The sequence below is a fragment of the Capra hircus genome, chromosome 9, assembly GCF_001704415.2.
Source record: "Capra hircus breed San Clemente chromosome 9, ASM170441v1, whole genome shotgun sequence".
Classification (NCBI taxonomy): Eukaryota; Metazoa; Chordata; class Mammalia; order Artiodactyla; family Bovidae; genus Capra; species Capra hircus.
In genome coordinates this window covers 79,088,218-79,111,337 of record NC_030816.1, presented here as the reverse complement: position 1 = coordinate 79,111,337, position 23,120 = coordinate 79,088,218, and the positions used below count along the sequence as shown (strand labels likewise).

The window sequence follows — 23,120 nt, the reverse complement described above, 5'->3', positions numbered from 1 at the left end:
TATGGCTGGGGGTGGGGGTGGGGATGGGGGCCCTTCCATGGCACATTATCCAGGTCCCTGATGGAAAGTACAAAGTCCATAGCAACAGGATCTTCAGCCAGAGTTTTTGTTCCACCAGAACCTGTTCCCTGCAGAGCTGGGAGGACCACCCAGATGTCCCAGTCATATTCAGAGGCATGTAGCAGACACCAGCATTTCTGATACTTAAAGAACTTTGATAAAGAAGTATATAAGTTCAAAACCCTGACAAGCTATTTAGCTGGAATTCTATTCAAGACCCTGAGGACTTCCCCAGTAGTCCAGTGGTTAAGAAGTCACCTGCCAAGGTAGGTAACACAGGTCTGATCTCTAGTCTGGGGAGATTCCACATGCCATGGGGCAACAAAGCCCACGTACCCTACAACTACTGAAACCTGAGCGCCCTAGAGCTTGTGCTCTGCAACAAGAGAAGCCGCTGCAGTGAGAAGCCCGAGCAACTGGCGAGTAGCCCCCACTTGCTGCGACTAGATAAAGCCCACGTGAAGCAACAAAGACCCAGGGCAACCACAAATAAATAATTTACAAACTTAAAGACCTGAAGGAGAATCCTAACAACAAATTACTCACAAGTTTCTACTGGGGGATGTGCTGTAAGAAAAAGGAAACCTGTAGATCACCTACCGTATGGTGGGATTAAAGAGGGTAGAAAAAGAGCATTATTCAGCCATAAAAAAGATGAATGAATGAAGTACTGCTTCATGCAACAACATGGATAAAGCTAGAAAACATCACGCTAAACAAAAGGCAGACACAACAGGCTACATATGGTACGATTCCATTTCTGTGAAACAGCAGAACAGGCAAGTCCATGGAAACAGAAAGCAGAGAAGCAATTGTCGGGGGCTGGGAGGAGCAGAGAGGGGAGGAGACTGCTGATGGGCACAAGAGTTTCTCTTCTTTCCTCTTTTTTTTTTTATCGTGGTGATGAAAATGTTCTGGAATTAGATAGTGGTGACAGTTGCAGAGCCTTGTCAATATATTAAAAATCACTGATCTGTACACTTTCAGAGGTGACTTTTATGGTATATGAATTAAACTTAACTTTTTTAAAAGGTAAAAATGTCAGTGCAGATTTTACAGGAGAGAAGTTACAGGAAAACGCCACCATAAGTAGGTTTCAAAGAACTGTGTCACACAAAATATACGCTTGCATTGCTACACGGTGAATGAAAATCAGTGTGAATTATAAGAGAGAGAGAAAGGGAGAGAAATAGGAAGGAAGGAAGAAAAGTGTAAGAACAAAGATTAGTAAAATGATTACTAAACCATCGAGCTTTCCTTGCACTGAACAAGCCCAAATGATCACAAGGCAGTTAATTCCTAATTGCAAGCCCCAGCCCCTGGATAAGAACCCAGATAAGGAGGCAAGGGCCGTTATCAATCCAGTTACATCTAAATTTGCTTTACTGCAGGATATATTATTATTGGGTTTTATTCCATGTGTGTTAATAGAGGAGTATTTAAAAGGTGGGGGAGGGAAGTGGTTAAAATCCTGTTCCCCTACATGGAGGGAAAAAACAAGAAGAAACAGTTCTCTCCCAAGGTCACTGACTGTGACCTTGTCCAAGTTACCAGCAACTTAATGTGTCTCTGTGCCTTGACTTACCCAGCTGTGAAAATAAAACGCTAATAACACATCTCTGCTACATAGGGTGATGTGAGGGGTAATTAGTGCTCTTAAGGTTCTTGGTGATCTTTATATTTGAGACAGCCTGCTATTATGACGAAGCCTTAACAAACACCTTCTCTCCAGCAGTCAAGACCTGATTCTATTTAAAGACATAATTTAATGAGATTTGTTGCAAAACCAAATGGAATGCTTGATCCATTACTTCGCTTTTTTCGCTTCATAAGCTTGTGTGATAAATGCACATTCCTATAACTGTTTAGCTTGGTGCTTTAATCATATTAAATAACTGAATTTTTGAAAACGAAAAAATGCTAAACTGTCTCATCCAATCCTTCACTTTTAGAGGCATTAGAAGATGAGGAGTTAGAATAATGCCCAAGGCCAAGCATGAGGGCTGGAGCTGCCCACCCCATGGGGACTGTGGTTCTTTATTTTTGTCTCTCTGCCATTTAACATAATGCTTGGCACATAAACACAATGCATCATCTTAGTGTTCTGAAGGTCAGGAAACTAAACTTGGCCACAGCAGGGCTGTATTACACTGGGAGGTGTAAGGGGAGAATCTGTTTCCAGGCCTTTTCCAGCTTCCAGAAGCCTCCTGCATTCCTCACAAGCATTGCATTGGCTCACAAGCTCGCATCACTTCAACCTCTGCTGATGTCCTCATATCTCTACTTCTGACTCTCCACCTGCTCGGTTACAAAGACCCTGTGATGACTTCAGACCCATCCAGAGAATCCAGGATAATCCCCCCATCTCCAGACCCTTAATTGAATCACACCTCTGAAGTCCCTTTTGCCAGGTAAACTCCTTTTGCCATATTCCCAGGATCTGGAGGTAGACATTTTAAAGTGAAGTGAAGTCGCTCAGTCATGTCCGACTCTTTGTGACCCCATGGACTGTAGCCTATCAGGCTCCTCTGTCCATGGGATTTTCCAGGCAAGAGTGCTGGAGTGGATTGCCATTTCTTTCTCAGGGGACTTTCCCGACCCAGGAATCGAACCCGGGTCTCCCGCATTGCGGGCAGATGCTTTACCGTGGGAGCCACCCAAGGGGGCCTATTATTCTGTCTATCCCAACAAGTATGAAGATAATGCAGCAAAAACCAAGAAGAAAAACACCCCACCATGTCCCCCAACATTTAAGAGTCTCCAGGCCAGGATGAGAAAGACATAAGGGACAGTGATTCTTTGGGAGAGAAACTGGGTGCCCAACGACAGAGTGGGAGAAATTTCTCTTTTGCTTGTTTAACTAACAGCTACATGGCTGTGACTATGTAGGCACAGTCAACATGACACGGCCAGGCACGGTCTCGCCGTTTCCAGCTATTAGTTCATCAAGCCCATAGACTAGTCTATTTCACCATTGTTAAAAACTCAGCATAGACAGCGGAAGTGACTTGCACAACCAAATCCATACAGTTAATAAATGGGTAAGCCTGGAGTAAAGGCCTGAGCCCAGGTTGTCTGGATACTTGCTCTTAACTACCATTTCTATACAGCTTAGAGGGACTTAGCTATCTCAGTTTAACTTTTTATCCTGCTGGAATTTCGTAGCATGCCCATATATATATTAAAGATCTGAAAAGCTAAAGATATATAGCCACGACAGAGCTGTCTCTAGAAGTGAGAGCTGAAAACGAGATGTCCGTACTTGGTTCTTCCTGAGTCCCATTCCTTCATAGGGAAGAATTAAGTCAGGAACATAATTCATTCGCAAAGAAGGGGAACAAAACTGGAAATGCAGACAAACATCATTTGGCAATCAGTACTTGTAACATCCACAGGGTCAGACCTTTTTTCCCCTCGTGTGTAACCAGCTATATGTTTCCTCTTTCCGATAATAGCTAACAGCTTCACAGAACTACTACCTCACAGAGATCTGGCTCACTCTACATGCCCAGGTGACTGCATTTGATCCAGTCATTCCAATGTCTCAAATGGCTATTTTAAAAGTGATGTATCTAACAGAAATCCTGTTCTTTAGAGAAATTCTGTAGATTTTAACCTGACAAATGAATTTGCATGTCATGTTAGGAGAGAGAAAACAGGACTGGTTCTACTCAAAATGCTGGCAAATTTAATTTACCAGCTTCTCCCTCAGCTCCAACACTGTCTCATCCTAACGGCTACAGGCACCTCCTCACCCCCAGCTGTCCTGATGCCAGGCTAGTCAAGCCTCTAAAGGGGATCTGCGAGGACCACACCATTAGTGGACATGGCTTTACAGTCCTGAGGAGTACTTTGTTCTTATAGGCACCAACAGTAATTCACTTGTTCTTTCTTTCCCCCCAAAACATTTATTTGAGTCTTTATTTTACAAGGGACTTCTGATCATTAAAAACAATACTGCGTGAGCCAAAGGAATGAAGCTCTAAGAGTGAAACAATAAAACCAATATGGGGAAGGTAAAAGTATCTGCCTCCTGAGAAATCTGTGTGCAGGTCAGGAAGCAGCAGCTAGAACTGGGCATGGAGCAACAGACTGGTTCCAAATAGGAAAAGGAGTACATCAAGCCTGTGTATTGTCACCCTGCTTATTTTAACTTCTATGCAGAGTACATCATGAGAAACGCTGGACTGGAAGAAACACAAGCTGGAATCAAGATTGCTGGGAGAAATATCAATAACCTCAGATATGCAGATGACACCACCCTTATGGCAGAAAGGGAAGAGGAACTAAAAAGCCTCCTGATGAAAGTGAAAGTGGAGAGTGAAAAAGTTGGCTTAAAACTCAACATTCAGAAAACAAAGATCATGGCATCTGGCCCCATCACTTCATGGGAAATAGACGGGAAACAGTGGAAACAGTGTCAGACTTTATTTTGGGGGGCTCCAAAATCACTGCAGCCATGAAATTAAAAGACGCTTACTCCTTGGAAGAAAAGTTATGAGCAACCTGGATAGCATATTCAAAAGCAGAGACATTACTTTGCCGACTAAGGTCCGTCTAGTCAAGGCTATGGTTTTTCCAGTGGTCATGTATGGATGTCAGAGTTAGACTGTGAAGAAAGCTGAGTGACAAAGAATTGATGCTTTTGAACTGTGGTGTTGGAGAAGACTCTTGCAAGTCCCTTGGACTGCAAGGAGATCCAACCAGTCCATTCTGAAGGAGATCAGCCCTGGGATTTCTTTGGAAGGAATGATGCTAAAGCTGAAACTCCAGTACTTTGGGCACCTCGTGCGAAGAGTTGACTCACTGGAAAAGACTCTGATGCTGGGAGGGATTGGGGGCAGGAGGAGAAGGGGATGACAGAGGATGGGATGGCTGGATGGATGACTCGATGGACACTGAGTCTGAGTGAACTCTGGGAGTTGGTGATGGACAGGGAGGCCTGGCATGCTGTGATTCACGGGGTCGCAAAGAGTCGGACACGACTGAGCGACTGAACTGAGCTGAAGAGTATCTACTCTGGAAGGATTTCAAGCCACACTTTGGTGCTCTGTAAGTGACCAGACAAATGCTCTGTATTTTCTGTAAGGCAGGGAAAAGTAAGGCCAATACTTGCTCCTTTCTCCACTTACTTGCTATGATATATTTGATAAATTCCAGGAATTCGGGATTCTATACAATCTGATCCCAATAGACTTTACAATGTCATTTCCTGTTCGCACAGAGCCCGTGGCCTCTGCTCTGGGCCTGTGTCCCAGGCCACAAACTCTATGGAATGCCCTCCCAGCTCCCACCACATACCTCCCAGCCCACAAAATGCCCATCTGGCCCATCTGAGTTTGGCACTCAGACCAAACACTCACCTTCCTCCAGTCCTCACACCTCTCTCTTTGGACTCCTTTGCTCAAAATTAACAGAAGATCAGTGTTTGGAATTCTCCCTCTGAACTGGACCTCTAAGTCTCTTCATTGAAAAGCCTTTTTTTTTTTTTTAACGTGAACTATTATCTACAAGTGTTTTACTTTTCCTACTCAACTATAAGCTCCTTGAGGGTAGAAAATAATGTGTGACTCATTGTTATAAACCTGCAATGTTTCACGTAATTGTTTATTTGTTAAGTAAACAAGTGAATAAATGAATGAATGAATACGGGAAAAGGAAAACAAATTCCCCAACAACACTAGGTTTTACAAGGAGATTAGCACCCAAGGACCCTAGTTACTGCTATCAGAAACCTACATTGCTCACTCCTGCTATTGAAACTGAAAACTGTCTTCAGCACCATTGGAACAAACTATGAACTCGGAGACCAAAGTTCTCTGTGTCCTGGTAAAATCAGTACTTCCCACTCAGATTTAAAAAAAAATTTTTTACACGCACTCACCATCTTTAGAAACTTGAGTATGTTTTGACATCTGGGGATCTGGGGTGTTAGCCAGACAGACTTGGTAATAGTATTTTCACACATAAACAGGGCATTTTCTGAGCTCAACGTTATTAGTCATCCTAAACCAGTCTATGGAAGCCGAAATGTCCTCACTCTCATAAACAGGAAATAAGTGGGTCTGCCACATCAGAGCTGGCTCTATAATTCTTCCCTTGGTAGAAAGCTGTATAACGGATACATACATTCCCAGGGGCAATTCATTCCAAAGAGCAAATTTGCATCTAAGTGGCTTCTGGTAGCTTGACAGTCTACACTACTTATATAGCAATTTAAAAAGGGACTGATTCAAAGTGGGGTGGGGAATTAAAAAAAGAGCCTCAGGCTGCAATTACCTTCATCATCCTGTAAGAAGCATTGGCTGGGTTGACATTATCTACATGGAAGCAGGAACATAGGTCTTTCTATTTTGTTTCCTGTTAAATATACCCCAACCCTAAAGAGGCCAAATGAATAGCTGTTTATAGAGGGAGTCTACACGAATGCCACATCAAGTTCAATGTTTACATAAAGACTTTATTCAGGAAGTCTTTGCCCAATGAGACACTCTTAAAAGCTATTGAAATGTTTCAAAAGATGGCATACACTGGAAAAGGGACTTTTCAATATAAATCAAAAACAGCAATAACAGGAAGCCAGTATCAACACGGCTGGCACGTCTGATGACTTCAATGGTGGCCTTGTTGGCTCAAAAATAACAGTGACTTATCTGGGGAATTCCAGCGGTAAAACTAATTCTCTGTATAAGAAGTCTTTCCAGATGATATTACTGCTCAAGTCAAACACAGCCTCTAGACATTTCTTCTCTCTCTCTCTCTCCCTCTACTGTGGATAACTAGAACAAAAATTCAAACCCTTACAGGCAGGAATCAAACAGTCATTCAACCCTAAGGATACAAAGGAACTTAGTACTGAGCACCCAACACTTCTCGGGGTATCCCTGCCCGTTCCACTCTTCACAGCATCATGAGAATATCACAGCAAAGCCAGTGACTGATGGAAGTTCTCTAGTTCTCAGTGTATCAATCCGCTGATTGGGGACTGTCTCCCATGGGTGGGCTGAGACCCAATAACGGGAACTAACAAGCCAGTCTGCTGCCTCCTGAGTGCGCTGAGGACCGGCTCGGGGCTGGGGGCATGGGATCCCTGAATGAGAGAATACCAATACACAGGTACAAGTGCAGTCATTTGTTGGGAACTTTATATACATTTATTTCATTTAATCCTCAAGACCTGGGCACAGAAAGGTTCAGGAAAGGAGGGGCTCATACTGCTGGGGAGCAGACCACCTCCTTCAGGGCACTGGCCTTGGCAGTGTAAGCAAGCCCTGGTCCATGATGAAGCTGGCATTACCCCAGACTGCCTGAAGGGGGCTCTCTGGCCACAGGACCCAGGAATTTGAATTTCCACAAGGCCTTCAAGTGAGTCTTAAACACTGTGAAGTCTGAGAACCACTTCCCTAAACACTATACACATCATGAGTCTCAAGAAGGCCACCAGGATGCTTCTTTTCTAGAAAAGCATGAAACCTGAACAGAAACTCTACTATTTCCCAAGTTCCATGGGACAGTCTCATGTATATATGCATGCTAAGTCACTTCAGTCGTGTCCGACCTTTGCAACCCTATGGACCGTAGCCCACCAGGCTCTTCTGTCCATGGGATTCTCCAGGCAAGAATACTGGACTGGGTTGCCATGCCCTCCTCCAAGGAAATATTCCCAGCCCAGGGATCAAACCCATGTTTTGTATGTGTCCTGCATTGCCAGGCAGGTTCTTTACCACTAGTGCCATTTGGGAAGCCTATATATATATGTAAAGAAGGTTTTTTATTTTTTCCCCCAGCTTAAACCCAATCAAGAGACTAAAGCTAAATTTAGTACATAGATTCTGGATACCTGAATCCCACCACAAGTAGACAGGAAGTTCTGAACTCATGTTGCTTACTCCAGGGCCTCCCGTATTTTAAGTATGCAGAAAGGTTCAGTGAATATTCAGCCCAGACAGTTAAAATATACCCAGAACAGTTGCTTAGGGAGTCTTCTTCCTCCACTTTCTGATGTTCTTTCAGTTTCCATTAACAAAAACAAAGGCAGGTCTTCCCTTCCAGAGAACCCCTGTGTGGTTTTTATTAACAAGCTAAAGACTGGTTTCTTGGGGAAACAAAACAGTTTCCTTTGAGTGCCAGGCTGCCTCTGGCAATGCTGGAAGCAAGTGAAATTTAGGGAAAGGCAGACTCTGAAATGTGCACTCTTCAGTAACACTCAAAGTTGTATGAAAAATTGCTTTTCAAATCATTTAAATTACTTTATGTGTGTAATTAAAAAACTTAAGCATAAAAAGTGGGACTACTGTTTCCTAATTCATCACCAAGGCAAGTCAAGGTAACCTGTAACGAGACAGCAAGCTCACGGGGGGAAGGGGATGGGAGACCCCCATGTTCAGGCTTCCTGCCCCCAAGGAGCCAGGCTGGAGGTGCAGAGACTCAGACTGGCTCAAGCTCACGGCAGCCCCCTGGGCTGAGATAAGCCTCATGCTCCAGATGAGGAACCCAGGTTCGGAGTCCTCATTTGAGCTCCCCCAGACACAGAGCCCAAGCCAAGTTGTGGGTACAGAAGTTTATCTAGAAGGTGATCCCAGGAAGCCCAAGCGAGAGACAGCGGCCAGCGAGAGGGCAGAAAGCGTGTGAAAGATGTGAGATGGGAAACAGACTGCCCTTGTATCTGGAAGAATTGTGGGGTACACCCCAGAACCGTCTCAGCAGGGGACAGGGAGGCTAGGGTGTCATCCACCGACGTCCACCCCTCCCTGGCTGAGAGCTGCCCCCAAGGTCACACAACCGGTAAAGGGCAGGCCCAAACTCAAGCCCAGATAGGGTGGGATACGAAGCCTGAGTATCTGTCACCTGGCCACTTAGCCCACCCCCACCCCCATCCCCATCACCCCCACTCCACCCCCATCATCACCCCAACTCCGATCACCATACCACCCCCACCTTACACTTCCACAAACACTTCTCATGTCAGGCTCAGCTAAAAGGTTCCCTCTTTTTCCTCCCTCCCCTCGCTTAATTTCTTCTCCCCCAACCTTCAAAACAGACAGGCTTCCCTTGGAGACATTCACTCACAGACATTTAACTTCCTTCACAGGCTGCACAGCTACTTCAAAAAAGACAGTAAACCAAGGGGGAAGGGCGGTGGAGGAGGGATGGATTGGGAATTTGGGATTAGCAGATGCCCCAACTACCATACATAGGATGGATAATCAACAAATAGCTCAGAGAGCTATACTCAGCATCCTGTGATAAACCATAAAGGAAAAGAACATAAAAAAGAAGGTATATATGTATATAACTGAGTCACTTTGCTGTACTCCTGAGACCAACACAGTATTGTAAATCCACTATAATTCAAATAAAACAATCAGAAATTGATGGGGGGGGGGTGAGTAAATAAATTCCACATTTGCCAAGCCTTTGGGAACGCAGTCCCTCGTGGCTGTTTTGTTTCCAACACAAGCACATTACTGTGGACCAGCGGAGGGGACAGACAGCGATCCCTGGGGAGAAGCCGTCTCAGCCCCACAGAGCACAGTCTCACCAGGAAACCGGGGTGGTGATAAGCCATCCAAGGAAGGATAAGAAGAGATATACACTACAGCGGGGGCACCTGTGGCAAGACCAGAGTGGAAAAGCACTGCCATATCTGAACACCCATTGGAAGGACTGATGCTGATGCAGAAGCTTCAGTACTTTGGTACCTGATGTGAAAAGCCGACTCATTGGAAAAGACCCTGATGCTAGGAAAGATGAGGGCAGGAGAAGCAGAGGGTCACAGAGGATGAGACGGTTGGATGGCATCACCGACTCAATGGACATGAGTCTGAGTAAACTCTGGGAGATGGTGAAGGACAGGGAAGCCTGGCGTGCTGAAGTCCATGGGGCTGCAAAGAGTTGCACATGACTGAGCAACTGAACAACAGTCTGAGCTAAGGCACCTGCACACAGACATGGGTGTCCTCAGTTATAAAGCTGCAGCCTGTAAGAATGGGTCCCTAGGACAGGTACTTAACGATCACCTAACATATCCAAGCCCTCTTCTTATGCTGTATCCTTGCACCAAAAGAAAAAAAAAAAAGGGAAAAAAAACAAGATTAACTGACCTGCTTGATTTTCAACTGCTAGGGGAGGGGAGAAAAAGGAGTCAAATTTGACCTCTTTTGCTGCTTTCTGTAGAAATTCATTCCTGCAAGTACCAAAAGTATTATAGACTCTGCAGTGATTTCTTATTATGATAAAATACATAGAGATATAACAGGCAGTGAATGTATCCCTCAAGAATAATGAATCCAATGAATGGACACACAATGTCTTGTGTGGAACACTCAGGCCTGTAAAGCAGCCCAGGGTGACTAGAATCGCATCCCTGATATAACCAGGTAATTAATTAGTTCCGTCATATTTTTGGTTTTATAACACTGACTTTTATATGCCAATAGTCAATGTAATGGCATTTTAAATTGGAGGGAAATCTCTAGAGAGGAGGAAAAAGCAGTATATACCTTATTGAATCACAAATCTTACCATCTGATGTTTTAATACCAAAATGACCTAATAAACCTGCTTTATAATTAAATTGATCTTAACAACTTCTGTGCTCTTTTATTCATTTTTGGTGATCATGCAGAGATTTCCATTAGAAATCTGTTATGATTGTAATTAAGAATAAAAATGACTCCATGTGCTTGTCATGCTCAGTTGCCTGTGGGGGCTTGGCCGGCTCCCTCCCAGGTACAGAAGGGACCACGGGTTTTCAGTGTGAGCTGGAGTCTCTCATTTACCAGACTGTAAAAATACGAAAAGACTCTGATGCTGGGAGGGATTGGGGGCAGGAGGAGAAAGGGATGACAGAGGATGAGATGGCTGGATGGCATCACTGACTCGATAGACGTGAGTCTGAGTGAACTCCAGGAGTTGGTGATGGACAGGGAGGCCTGGCGTGCTGCGATTCATAGGGTCACAAAAAGTCGGACACGACTGAGTGACTGAACTGAACTGAACTGAAAAATACGAAATGTGCACCAATAATAGGCCCAGGAAGTCAAACCTTCAAATGACTGCCTCAAATGGAAATCTCACCTTTAAAAAAATAAACTGGCATACAATTTTTCATTTTCAGGCCTTCCTTTATAAAATTTTAAAATTCATGACCCGCGTGAAAAATTTGCCATTTATTGAAAAAGTAGTATTCAACCAAACAGGTAAAGATCTGAATTGCATCAACTGTTCTTAAAACCCAATAAATGACTGCAAAATGCTTTTGCCTCCCTGAATAACCAAGTAATTATAACACTAAATATCATGGGTGATTTTTTAAGACTGTAATTTTAAGGAATATTACTTTGTGCAAAAACAATTATTTTCTATTTTCACTAAAAGTGTTATAATTACTAAAACGCATGGAATTCTGTATCAAATCAGTTTGCTTGGCATCTGTGTTCTTCCCCTAAGAAATGAGAAAATATTCTTTGAACAGAGCTAAATAATCTCAGTTTGCAAGCAAACACAGCCTAAAAATATTATCTGGTGATACCAGCAGCGAAGAAAGGTAGAAATAACAGAACCTTACCATTTGCCGCATCCTTTTTAAAGTGATCCAGGAATTCCTCCAGGAGTTGGGACTGGTTAGGAGGGGGCAGCAGACCCTTCTGGTCCCTGGAGAACAGGTCACTGTCTGACCAGGAAGAACACAGAGTCGCTTTTGTGTCCGGTGGTCTGGCAATCAGAGTGAGCCCGACACTTTTCTCAGAAAACAGAGCCTCCATCTGCTTGAGGTCAAGATCAGACACAGCTTCCCCATTTAAGGTCATGATTTCATTGCCCTTTCTCAGCCCTGAGAAGGAGGAAGGGGACAAGAAGAAGAAGAGAGAGAGATGACCGAGAGGAATATTTTAAGATGAAAGACGATTGCAAATTCAACCCGCTTAGTGTTCTCAAGGGCTCTTCTGTTGCTACCTTCAAAGATAGCACCAAACCCTGTAGTAATCAGATTCCACTGATAACAAATTTCAGCTCTCTCAAGAGTAGCATTAGAAGAAATAGTTTAAGAGTCACTCAAATTAATTAGTCCTCTAAGTGATGTTCAACATGTTGGAAATAACCTTTGGTGTGTCTGTCTGCCTGGCTGGCTCTCACCGTCTCTTTCTCCATCTACCTGAACATATGCACAGGTACTCTGTGTATATATATTGTCTCTCAAAACCATACACGCACAGTCTCTCACTATATACCCATATACGTGTGTGTGTGTGCATGCATACACCTTTGCATTCAAAATTACTTTCTTTAAAATTCTAGGAGAAACTGTTTTCTGACAAGATCATGAGCAAATTTCACTAGCCAGACTGCACTGCACAGAATTAAGAGAGAAGAGAGATATCGCCTGCCACACGGACCTTCCCCATACGCCAGGCCTTCAGGGAGGACATCACTTATAAAGATGCGGCTGAGATGCTGGTGTTCATCCACCTGCGCAGTCACTGCAAACCCTAGGAAGAGAAATGAAAGAAGAAAACAAGTCTAAGTTCCTGACACTAAGTATTTCCATCTTAGTGGAAGTACTTGACCATCTACGTATTTCCGACATTATACATAATTAGGGTGTGTAGAAAGTCTAAATGACAGCTGTTTTGAAAGCACAGATATCTAGGAGGGGAAGAAAAGGGGGAGAGTCTATCAGATCTAAAGGTTTAGGACATTACGCTACATGAAAAAGTCAGCCCCATAGACAAAGGACTACATGATTCCACTTCTATGAGGTACTAGAGCAGTCAGATTTAAAGAGACAGAAAATAAAAGGCTGGTTGCCAGAGGCTGTGAAAGAGAAGAGAATGGGAAGTTACTGTTTTACAAGAGTACCGGTTTTGCAAGATAAAGACATTTCTGGAACTAGGTGGTGTTAATGGTTGCACAACAGTATGAATGTATTTAATGGCACTGAGTTGTCATTTTAACCTGTCTTAACAATTGCTATGAAGGGAAATTATGATATGTGGTGGTGTTTTTCAGTCACTAAGTCATGTCCAACTCTGCAGCTCCATGGACTCCAGCATGCCAGGCTTCCCTGTCCTTCACCATCTGCCAGAGTTTGCTCAAACTCAGTGATGCCATCCAACCATCTCATCCTCTGTCATTCCTTCTCCTCCTGCCTTCAATCTTTCCCAGCATCAGGGTCTTCTGCAATGAGTAGACTCTCTGCATCAAGTGGCCAAAGTATTGGAGCTTCAGCATCAGTACTTTCAATGAATATTCAGGACTGACTTCCTTTAGGATTGACTGGTTTGATCTCCTTGCAATCCAAAGAACTCTCAACAGTCTTCTCCAGCACCATGGATAGAAAGCATCAATTCTTCGGTGCTCAGCCTTCTTTAGGGTCCAACTCTCACATCTATACATGACTACTGGAAAAACCATAGCTTTGACTAGATGGACCTTTGTCAATGAAGTGATGTCTCTGCTTTTTAATATGCTGTATAGGTTTGTCATACCTTTTCTTCCAAGGAGCAAGCGTCTTTTAATTTCATGTCTGCAGCCCCCATCTGCAGTGATTCTGGAGCTCCCCAAAACGAAGTCTGTCACAGTTTCCATTGTTTCCTCATTTGCCATGAAGTGAATGAGTACCCAGCCATTCCCTTTCCCCTGGGGATCTTCCCAACCTAGGGATCAAACCTGGGTCTCCCACATTGCAGGCAGATTGTTTATCACGTGAGCCACCAGGGAAGCCCTATATTATGTGCATTTTGCCACAATTTAATTTTTTTTAATTGAGATTAAAAAGTCTTATTAAAATAAATTAAGTTCACTTCAATATAATATTTGTTAAGAAACAACTCTGTATGGGGCTAGGCATTTTGAGCAGGTGGAAAAATACTTGAATGGATACTGCTTGCCCTAAATAGGACTACCTATTTCACACCCAGGTGAGATGGCCCTTCTCTGAATGTGCCTCCCTCCATCCTCCAAAAGTGCCCTCATCTGTGATTCCATGGTGGGAATACACATTTTCATGTCTTGGTCCCATAATCTTGGGACGTCTCTGACAGTAGGAAGAAAGGCATGTCCCTTATTTCTTCTGTGCCTCACGCAGAGCCTGGGAGAGCATGGTCACCAAAGGGTATTTTTTCATATCTCCCATCAGTCATTCAAATGCAAAGAAGATTGAGCAAAGGAGACCTTGGCGAGCAGAGCGAGACCAACAGAAACAGACAAAATGCTCAGAGGCCTTGAGAGGAAAACCAACATAACATCTGGTGCCAGAAACAAGGAACATCACTTTACCAAAAAACCCCAACAAATCATAAAAAGGAAATTTTTAACATATTACGATCAGGCTGTATCATTTTAAGGGAAATAATCATATCAATATATCTAACAAGAAATAGTCTTTCTATGGAGATATCTACTGATCATTAACTGGCAGGCTACAAGTCCATGGGATCACAAGAGTCAGATATGACTTTGGGACTAAACCACAAGCACCACCATCTAATCATCAGGTTTCTCTGGAATAAGACGAAGCAAGAGACGGGAAGGAACTTTAAGATATGAGCACAGTTTATAAAGAGCCAAGTTTAAACACAGATAAACAGAAATGCAAGAACTGAATATTATGAAGTGATTTGGATAATACTGACCCTTAATTATTAAACTGAAGGTAAAGCAATGGGTAAGGTTTCTTCAAGGAAGTGAGACTTTTAGTCAGTCCTTGAAGGACAAGTTGGATTTATACACTTAGAAAGAAGGGAATAAGGGAGGGGAAACGAGGGGGGCAGTTCAGGCAGGTGAAGTGCTAAGAGCAAAGACCCGGAGACGAAAGAACTGTTACATGAATCATACGTTAATCAGCTAAGAACTGTGCCCAGCACACAATAAATTCATTGTGTTGTTATTATCACCATAACTTCAAATTTCCCTTCAGTTTTTACATTCATTCCTCTTAGGTGTTTTGGCATTTCCCCCCAATAATAATACATATCTTTTTAGTCTGCTAATATAAATTAATAGGAATGAGGGAAGAGAAAGGAAGCTCAGAATCTCTTGTCATAGTTTCTGAAAATGGGAAGAAAAGAAGATTAGGTCCAAAGACATTGGGGCAAACCAGGCAAGAATGGACCAGATGGTTCTCTGATGAATACGTTCCTCCTCCTTACCGAAGTCAGACACACCCCCGGTCTTTGTCAGCTGCACATCATACACGCTTAGTGGAAAGACTTCTATCTCATCATAAACCTACAAAAGGGAAGACCCACAGAATCAGAGGATCTAAAGTAATAGTATCTTGGAAATTTATTTTGATTGTTTCCAAACCAGACACCAATTTAAACAGAATTTTCTCCCCCGAATGACACTATTTTTTTTTTTAATTAAGGGGCCATGGATGGGTTTCCTTGGCCCATGGATTGGTCCCTTACCAAAGCCGAAGAACACTCACCTGCTCCTGCATATATTCGTACGGTGCAGGAATACAGTACTCAACGTTCTCGTCCACTAACTTCCGAAGTTGTAGGCCATAATGGCTGGGTTCCAATTGCCTCATCTAGGGAAAAAAGACAGCTATTCAGATGTTAAATGTTCTTTCTAAATGCACCATTGTTCACTAAAAATAAAAGTGGAAATTTCTTTTAAAAATATCTTCCATAATATGCTGAGTTTAAGTACATACAAGAGCTGAAGTTTCAGTGCGCAAAAAAGAAAAAAGGGAAATTATTTTCAAGAAGGTTTTCTCTAAATGATACCACTTATCACTAAAAGCAAGAGATGTATTTTGAAGCAGTTATGGTGGTTGATATATGATAACAGAATATTCCTCAGCATCAGAACTGCTCTCTTTTAATAGACAGGTAGTACCTAAATTTAAATTGTTTCCTGTTACTAAAGTAATTTGTGAAATGTCAACCATCTCATACTCTGCAGACTTCAGAATTACGAATTTTCTGTTCCAACCATTTTTCACAAGGAAAACATATATATAAATACACACATACACACATATATATATACACATACACCCACACATTCTGTCTCAGACACATTTTCAACAATGAGAAATTATCTCAAGCCTATGTTCTAACTGGATCTAATTCACCCACTACGTCTGACCTCCTCTATCAGAATATTTACCAACTTGATATTATTGTTATCGAATAATATTGTTGACTGCCTGAATAATCACCTGACATAATGGAGCAAAAGAAAATTAAATCTATTAACAGTATAAGCTGCATATAAAAATATCTGGAATCCTAAGGCGTTTAGTCAAAGTGAAAAAGGAGGACTAAAATGAAAGATTATCTAATAAGCATTTGTGGTAAAGAGCTACCAAACTCGACATTTTTTTAACCATTTCGTATGTTTGCATTTTCTCTGAAAACGTAAAAATATTTCAGCTCTACTGCGCCATCTGGTGGTCTGAAAGCATATTATCTGATGCTGCTGAGTCGGTTTCATGGATCTCAGAGGGCTCTCTTGTAAATATATCATAAACTTTCTTTTCAGAAATAAGACCCAGTTTGAAAAATGAATAAAACACCATCTCATAACAATCTCCATGAAGCAACTGTAAATGGTATTGAGTGACTCATTTAATCCAGAGAAACTTGATAAAACTAGCATCAAATCAAACCACTGCAAAGTTTATGCCACTTTCTCACAGAATACCATCTATAAGTACCTTAAATAACAAAAGAGACTTCATAATTATCCCAGATATAAAGGTATATATACAGAATTTCAGTAAAACAGCTCAAGTTCTTCATGAAGGCACTGGGCTGTGACTCAACTTATTCCTCTAAACCATGGAGAAAGAGAATACTATAATGAATATGTTAATTAACATAACATATTATTCCTTCCTGTAGAAAGTGAGGTCTTAAAACACCACACAAATTAAGCAGGCAAAGGAGGGCAATATTAATGATTATTCCCATTCAGAAGTATATTTCTACAGCAAAATCCACTACCTTGCAGGCCAGAGTCAGAATATCTTCTACTCTGGTTTCCGGCTTGATCATCACAGTCACAGCTTGATGATCCTGAAAGTGAACATCAACTTGGCTCTCCCACGTGCTGTCTCGGGGACCACCATCCACTGCTGACCCGTATAAGTGTAGCAGGTCATCCACCTGTTTTGGGGTCACAAAAGAAAGAGTGGGCTTGACAAGCAAATGAGGGAAGCCATGGGAAAATGCCCCGTAGAGTTAGCACTTTTGCACTCCTCACATCTAGGGCTTCTCATGACCCTCTGGGGCAGACAAGCCTGAAGTTTCCTTGTTTGTTTAACCAACATGCAGCTGATGTCCTTGGGAGGCTGATTGGAGTCAATCAACTCCTCCTCCCGTGTTCTAGCCACTTTGCCTCTTAGCCCAAGTTAGCACAATGCAATCAAAGAAGGGCTGCTCAGTATCCACTCTTACTGCTCTAGAATTGTCCAGATGACCAGGAACTCCATGAAGTCTATGTCTAAGCCATGATCCCAGTGAATTTCAGATACATTCTCGGCCATGGCCTCTGATGCCTGCCTGCATACTAACCATGAACTGCACTTAATCCAAGCATGTTTCTCTTCTTTCTACTTGTTTTTAAAAATTACCAGCAATCCTGGACTAAGTGCTTTTCCATCTTCAGCTAGACACTCGTTCAGAAATCATTCACAAACATACCATGTTTCAGAAGCTTTTCCCAAGGAAGCTTTGTTTCCTAAACTTCACCCTCACAGTAACTCCATGACCTCATGCTAATATGTTCTTCTATGATTTATAAATAAAAATAGTTAACATTAAATATTAAGCAACTCAGTAATGTTCCCTTCTGGTTAGGCTCTCATATTAGTCTGGTGGTAAAGACAAGACTTAAGGATTTGAAATCAGAAGACTGAGGTCAAGTCACACCACTTAAGCAGTAGGGCAGGAGATTTCCTGTGTTCAACCTCACCTCCTATTTTGTAAACAGGGATGTTATTAATACAACACAATTGCTTAAGTTTACCAATCAATAACACAAATTTTGTGAATAAAAGAGATCATATATATGAAAACACCTCACACACCAGAAAATGTTACATACAGATTCATCATCAATGTATCACGTATACCCCACCCATCTTATGTGAGAGTTGTCACTGACAGGTTTTTTACTTTGAATTTCATGCATTTTAAAAACATGCATACACACACACGATTCCCCTATGTGCTAAGTCGCTTCAGTCATGTCCGACTCTTCACAACGCCATGGACTACAGCCCACCTGGCTCCTCTGTCCATGGGATTCTCCAGGTAAGATTACTGAAGTGGGTTGCCATGCCCTTCTCCAAGATTCCCCTATACCAATAGGATTAAAATAGAAGAATATGTACAGCATTTAAAAAAAAAAAAAAACAGGTTTAGGCAAAGGGAAGAATCGATTTTCCTGTGTTGTCTTTTTAAATGTGGTCCTCATCTTTGAAGTGACATTTCTGGCTCTGTCATCTCCTGTACCTTTTCCTGGAAAGATGGTCACAGCCCACAATGTGCATGAACCACACTTGCCAAAGAAAAAGCGAGCGAGCGAGAGAGAAGCAGATGACCGGAGCCAAGGACTCAGGCAAGGAGCAAGGACCCCAGTGTCCCCTGCAGGGTCCCATGTCACGTGGGTCCCATTTTCTTCTCAGGTCAAGCCTCAGGCACGTCTGTCCACCTGAGCAGCAATTTCAGCCAGGGGCATCAGCAACAACCAGGTACCGGCTTAAAGGCACAGGCCCCGCCTCTCAAGCCTTGCTCAGAATCAAACCAAAACCCCGGCAGAGGTCACTGTGGAGTAAGAAACCACAAAGAGCCAGGACGAGGGGACGTCAGACCATCCTGACTGCTGCTGTAAAGCAATTCAGGGCTGTACTTTCAGAGCAGAGCCGAGCCGGGAAACCTGACGGAGGATGGACAAGCCCGGGGAGGGACACGGGGAACACAAATCCACAACTACCCTCCCCTTATCCCAGAGAGACCTCACGACTCCTTGCCAGTTCACTCACCACTCACAGCCCCCTGAGGCAGGCGCTGTCCTGACTCTAACAGTGAAAAGATGGGGGCTCAGAAAATTCTAGAAACTTGCCCCCAGCTCCCACAGCGAGCTGCGACTGTCGTACTGTGGGGAATTTGCACCCTGGAACCCAGTGTGAGCCTGGGCTCCCACCACCACTCTAGAAACATCAGCCTGGCAGTTAGTCACCTCTCGCAAAAGGGACACGGGCCAGCTATCTGACTCCTTTGGGTTACTCCACTAGGCACGCCATGTTCCAGCTCCCCCGACTCCCCACACGAGCACTCTCCTGCCTCCAGACCCCGTCACCTCTGCTGCTTTCTCCTGCTTTACCCTCCCCAGAGCTCCTGTACTGAATTCACACATACCTTTCAACCTTGTTTCAAGTGCTACCCACTTTCTTCGGAAGTCTCCCCTGCCCCCTCCAACCCCCAACCCCAACTCCACTCAGTTAGATGTGTCTACACTCAGATGTCCCTGCAGTGAAACCCAGCCCGCTTGATAGTCATTGCACGGCTGTTCTCAGGTCCCCCAGGTGCTGAGATGAATGAATGACAGCAGAGGCGCTGTCTTTCTCATTCTCAGTCTCCTTCCGCCCTTCACGCAATATATCTTCAGCCTTTCACAGCTTATATCCTTCAGCCTTTCACAGCTTATATCCTTCAGCCTTTCACAGCTTATATCCTTCAGCCCTTCAGTGTATATCCTTCCGCCCCCCACACAGTGTGTGCCCTTCCGCCCCTCACACAGTGTGTGCCCTTCCGCCCCTCACACAGTGTGTGCCCTTCCGCCCCTCACACAGTGTGTGCCCTTCCGCCCCTCACACAGTGTGTGTCCTTCCGCCCCTCACACAGTGTGTGTCCTTCCGCCCCTCACACAGTGTGTGTCCTTCCGCCCCTCACACAGTGTGTGTCCTTCCGCCCCTCACACAGTGTGTGTCCTTCCGCCCCTCACACAGTGTGTGTCCTTCCGCCCCTCACACAGTGTGTCCCTGCACCCAGAACTCACCTAATCTATGGGTGTTGAACTGGATGCAATGAGAAATTCAGTCACGAATGGGCTTGTAGGCTAAGAGCTGCCCATTTTCATTATCTTATGCAGAATCTATTTCCACAGTGTTAAGTACTTAATCCTCCCTAAAGTTTCAAGAAGAAAAACTAAAAGAGGATTACTATAGAGAAGTTCTAAGCTAGAGATAACTATGCAGGCAAATGAGAAGATGCGATGAAGGACAAAAGAAACATTCATATTGTATTCAATTAAACAAGGTTTTGTGCCTAGTTGTGCTCTGAGGAAACATTTCCTGAGTCTACACTGCTGACCTAAGGTCAACTGAATGATCGAGAAGAGGTCTATCAACAGCAAGGCTAGGGAAGGTTCAGATTCTCTCAAGAGATCCTAGAGTGAAAATTTACGTGTAATTTTTTTCCTATGCATAACACACACACAGCCTAGAAGTTTAAGCAATTAAAAAAAGGTGAAATATGGCTATTCAAAAGGAGTATCAAGCATGTATAAGTGATTCATTGATTAGAACTAGAGAAAGAAAAGACTAACTGCTGCTTATACATCTCCTAGGCTGTTGGAAGATTTGCCCACTTGGGGGGAAAAAAAAAAAAAACACACTGGATTGATCCTTTTAAGGGTCAGTGTTATCCACACTGAAATCACATGCTTCATTTTCAGTGAGTCAGATAAGATATTCTCTCATCTTCTTTTTCATAAAAGGAATAGAGAATCATGAAAATAAATCCAGCAAGTTGACGTATCTGGAAAACCCTTTTCTCTGCCTATCCTTAAAGATGCTACGTTAATCTTTTAAACCTCCACCCAGAAGTCATTGGCTGGCTACCCCTGTTCAAGACTATCACATACCCCTTCACCCACTCCATCCCTCCCTCCCTACAAAATTAGCTTCCAGTCGGCCGGTTCAAGGTTTCCAGTTCTTGGAGGAGAAAATCAAACCAGCAAAAATACAATAAACAGACAATCTTGGTCAAATCCCAGCCCTGTCAGGGCTGGTTAGCTCATGTCTCTGGGCTTTAATTTCTTCACCTTTACAAGGGGCTGAAGCACACCAGTCCCAGAGAGAAACAGGAGACTGGCATGAGAAAGGGCATTTGAAGGGACTACATAAACTATAAAGGGCCATCAGCAATGTAAAAGATCGCTTTTGAAGTTCGGTGTGGGTTATGGAATTACACCATACGGACGGGGGAGCCTGGTAGGCTGCTGTTTACGGGGTCACAGAGTCGGACACGACTGAAGTGACTTAGCAGTAGCAGCAGCAGGCTTGACCAGTAAATCAAGTCAAGTCAAATCACCGTGGATGGTGACTGCAGCCCTAAAATCAGAAGACTGCTTCTAGACATGAAAGCTATGATAAACTTCGACAGTGTGCTGATAAGCAGAGACATTATTCTGCTGAAAAGGGTCAAGGCTATGGACTTCCCAGTGGTCATGTATGGTTGTGAGAGTTGGATGGTAAAGAAGATGGAGCACCAAAGAATTGATGCCTTCGAACTGTGGTGCTGGAGAAGACTCCTGAAAGTCCCTTGGACAGCAAGGAGATCAAACCAGTCAATCTTAAGGGAAATCAACTCTGAACACTCATTGGAAGGACTGATGCTGAAGCCGAAGCTCTAATACTTTGGAGCACCTTATCAGAAGAACTGACTCACTGGAGAAGTCCCTGATGCTGTGAAATATTGAAGGCAGGAGGAGAAGGGGGCGATAGAGGATGAGACGGCTGGATAGCATCACTGATGCAATGGACATGAACTTGGGCAAACTTTGGGAGATGGTGAGTGACAGAGGCCTGGCAGGCTAGGCTGCAGTCCATGGGGTTGCAAAGAGTCAGACACGACTGAACAAAGGCTTGACCGCCGTAATTCAACAGTGGCCACTGTAAAAAACCACATGAGAATCAGCCCTTGCTCCAAAACCCAAGGGAACCGTGGTGACTACTGGTGCCCAGACCACCATGTGTCCTGGTGCTGAGTGGCCATCCACCAAATGGTAACATCATTGAACTGCAGCCACGGCCACTTCCGTTAAGGTGTGCAAATCACTTCCGCCCTCCAGGTAGGGCAGCTTCTACAGAAGCATTTCTTATTACCATCACATTAATGGCCTTGAAAGCACATGTCAAATTACTTCTGCTCAGTGTGCCTCAAGGAGAGAAAATTGAAACTCCGTGGGCTCTCACAGCAGATGCTTTTGGATCAAATGGCTCGTAATTACTACTTGGATCTCTGAAGGGAAGTGAGTGGCAAAATCACAATCCAGCCGTCACAAAACGGGCCCACACCACAGTTGCTGATAAAAGGAAGGTCTATTAGCAAGTGAGATGAGGGAAGAACACAAAAGGCGTCCGTGCTCTTGGCTGTCTTAACAGCAGCAAAATGTCACAGAGGAGGAGGTGTTCATTTCCTTCTTGGGTGGATGCCCAAAATCAGTTGATATGAAAGGGAAACAAAGACCTATCTATGTACCATCCATCTGTGCGCGTCCGACTGTTGTGTAGGGTTCCAGACTAAATGTTCTATTTAAACAGACCAGAGTGATGGTCAAGAGTAAGTGGTTTCATTCATAGTTTCCATTAAAAAAAAAGTTAGCATTTTTTTTACCCCCAGTTTGGAACTAAGGACTAGTGTGACAATACTTCATTCACTCGCTGCCACAGAAAGTTGGGACACCCCAAGCCAATTTTCCAGGAGCAAGAGCCAAGGCCCAGGGCGCCAGAGTATCTGCAATGATGCTTCTGGGGTAGCTCCCTTCCAGAGCCTCAGCGGGGGATTTGTTGTCACTATCTCCATAACAAACACATCCCTTCAAACTCTGACTGAGACGTATTATTACTCACCAAGAAGTACCCTATGAAAAGCTTTCACTTTTTTGGCGGGCCAAAGTGTCCTTTAAAAAAACCACTCAAATAAGACTGGCTGGATTCCAACATTAACAGATTTCAAATTAGGGTGACTCACTGTTGGACTGTTACACGATGCACCGATTAGAATGGAATATTTTTAAATACCCGTGACCCCTCCTCC

The 23,120-nt window shown here is 43.6% G+C and overlaps 1 protein-coding gene across 1 annotated transcript in view; it reads right to left on the bottom strand.

Moving 5' to 3' along the window:
• TIAM2 (T-cell lymphoma invasion and metastasis 2) overlaps window positions 1-23,120 on the bottom strand; it is a 245,820-nt gene that overhangs the window by 59,259 nt on the left and 163,441 nt on the right. The window contains exons 11-15 of the mRNA XM_018053392.1: window positions 17,019-17,180; window positions 15,491-15,595; window positions 15,210-15,288; window positions 12,456-12,548; window positions 11,630-11,893 (exon numbers count right to left, since the gene is read on the bottom strand). Coding sequence (XP_017908881.1) covers window positions 11,630-11,893; window positions 12,456-12,548; window positions 15,210-15,288; window positions 15,491-15,595; window positions 17,019-17,180 — 703 coding nt within the window. The remainder of the gene's footprint in view (window positions 1-11,629; window positions 11,894-12,455; window positions 12,549-15,209; window positions 15,289-15,490; window positions 15,596-17,018; window positions 17,181-23,120) is intronic.